This window comes from Vidua macroura, chromosome Z (assembly GCF_024509145.1).
Source record: "Vidua macroura isolate BioBank_ID:100142 chromosome Z, ASM2450914v1, whole genome shotgun sequence".
Lineage (NCBI taxonomy): Eukaryota > Metazoa > Chordata > Aves > Passeriformes > Viduidae > Vidua > Vidua macroura.
This window is the reverse complement of record NC_071611.1, coordinates 74,729,085-74,731,564: the sequence shown is the minus strand read 5'-3', so window position 1 is coordinate 74,731,564 and position 2,480 is coordinate 74,729,085. Positions and strand designations below refer to the sequence as shown.

The window sequence follows — 2,480 nt, the reverse complement described above, 5'->3', positions numbered from 1 at the left end:
AGAGTATTAAGGCATGGATAACTTCTTCTGAATCCCAGACAAAGCAGCAGGGAGTGTGCTCAGAGCTTTGTGGGTGATAGTTGAGACACCACAGTTACCAAGTGGACAAGGCAAAACCTCAGTGGCCACGTGTCCTGTAAGTGGCCTCCAAGGGAGCAGAGAAATGGGCTGTTGCAATGTCAGTTCCTAATTACTGCAATGCCCAGTCACAAGGCAGTTTGGCACAGCTCGGCTGTGGCATTGCAAAAGCACTCGCTCCATGTGCCTTGCGGTCTTGTGCTGCCAACTTCTCAAGTTACTGATTTTCAATGTCATTTTAGGTGGCCATAAAGAAAATAAATCTCCAAGAACTGAGGAAGAAGGAACTAAGAGTCAATGAACTCATGCTCATGAAGCCAAATATGAATTCCAATCTGGTCAACTATTTAGACAGGTGAGTTGTTGTGAATGTTTGTTTACATATTGCAAACATGCATGGTAAAATTCCACTTTCTTCACTGGCAGAAAATAGAGCTGTAATTATTGGTTAATTATTATTGCTCTGCTCATCTCCAGTGGATGGGAAGAGAGTGCATCTTGTCTGCATGAGTCTTCCCCGGTACACAGAGTTCTAAAATGATTCAAAAACCTGCATCACTCATATCTTACTGAATCAATAGCCTGTAAATTCACAGCCACCACATTGTTTTGGGGCTTGATTTTTTTCAAGAGTCCTCTTACGTCCAGATAAACTAACATGGATTTCCCTTGGATTGTGTCCCCTCTTTTCCATTGCTTTGCGTGCCAGGAAGACTAGGTGCTTATTTCCAGAAACACGCAGTTTGACAGGTTTTTGATCTGTTCCTAACCTGCAGTTTTTACTTGCTGGCTATTGAAGACATCTCCTTTTTTCACAGCTGTGCCTTTCTTCTTGAGACAGATTGCAAACAATGCACAGCCTAGAGGGAATGTCTATTCCTTTTATTCTATCCTTGTCACAAAGGGACTTGGAAACAATAGTCAATCAAGAAAACAACCTAGCCATGCATGTCTATCTCCATGCTCTTGTTTCCTTCTTTCAGCTACCTTGTGGATGGGCAGCGCTGGCTGGTCATGGAGTACATGGACGGAGGCACTCTGAGCGATGTCATCAGCGAGACCTACCTGTCTGAAGACGAGATGGCAGCCATCAGTCGGGAGGTCAGCAATCCCACCTGTGCTGCCCAGGGCTTGGGCAGGATTGTCTGGGAAACAGGGCTCCGACCTGGAGTGATTTCATGTGCCAAGCTTTGTTTCTGTGTTGCTGGTATGCTATGGGCAAGTAAAAGCCTCTCAAGTGAAATGCCTGCCAGTGCCCCTGCACTCACAGCAGTTAGTTCTTGTACTCATATCTCCTACTGTTGTATTCTCGCTCTGTCTCTTGTATTTGTATTTGCTGTTCTCCACCTTGCTTCCCTAAACTTTCATCTCGAGCCTGTCTGCACTGCATTCCTTGCCTGTAGAAGCAAATGTGCTTGTGGCAGCATTTGAAATGATCAGCAAAGAAAAAAGAGAGACTCATTTCTCTCAGTCCTCAACTGAAAAGGACACTAGTGCAGCCAAAATGCTCTTTGCTTCAGGAAGGTGACTGTTGTGATTCTTCCAAGTCTGTGCTGAGGCCAGCAACAAAACCTTTGTCATGCAGCCTCCCACCCCAAAGTGATCCACTTCACACCAAAGGGAGGGACTTTTTCTTCCTTGGCAAAACCCTCACTTGTCCTCTGCATGGAGAAAGCACATCCACAGCAGCAGCAGCCATGCTGGCTGGTTTGCAGGGGACAGTCTACAACAACAGCAGCTGCTGTTGCTCTTTCAAAAGCTGACATGCCTTTCCTTAGAAAGGTCCTGCTCTGCAAGTGGTGGAGCAGCAAGCTCTTCCTCGCAATGGCACTCTGTTCTGCCATTACTCACCATTCCCCTGCAGAGGGAATCTTTTAGAGCTGTTTCCTTTCTTGTATAATGAAATCACATCATTAATTTTTGCCCTCCTGTTTCTGTTTTCTCTCTCAGTGCCTGCAAGGCCTGGATTTTCTTCACTCGAACCATGTGATCCACCGAGATGTGAAGAGCAGCAACATCCTTCTCAGAACCGACGGCTCTGTCAAGCTGGGTCAGTGTATTCTTGGTCAGGTGCAGCATTCCAGGGACGTGGGCTGTGGGGCTGCTTTGAGTGATTTCCAGGTTCGAAAAATTGGTGTTGGTGGCAGTGCAGGGCCCCCCACTGTGAGCTGATGACACAGTTGCAACGTGCACAGAGGTATAAGGAACCACGAGAAGTCAAGAGTGGCATTGCTCTGTGTGTGTCCCTTCCAGAGGGAGGGAGCTACAATGTAAAGCTTCAGGGGAATGCAGGCCACTGCTGTGAGCAGCCTTAAAAAAAACCTGGGATATTTTGGAAGTAGCCAATTCCATTCTTCCTTGGCTAAAGCCCCAAGGAAACCAAGCGTGGACAGTTCTCCAGG

The 2,480-nt window shown here is 46.8% G+C and overlaps 1 protein-coding gene across 1 annotated transcript; it reads left to right on the top strand.

Moving 5' to 3' along the window:
- Positions 1 to 339: 339 nt before the first annotated feature.
- LOC128822365 (serine/threonine-protein kinase PAK 3-like) lies at positions 340 to 2,245 on the top strand. The gene is made up of 3 exons (XM_054004061.1): positions 340 to 433; positions 1,062 to 1,295; positions 2,200 to 2,245. Exons 1-3 carry the CDS (start codon positions 384 to 386, stop codon positions 2,243 to 2,245), a joined length of 330 nt encoding a protein of 109 aa, XP_053860036.1. The 5' UTR covers positions 340 to 383.
- Positions 2,246 to 2,480: the final 235 nt, after the last annotated feature.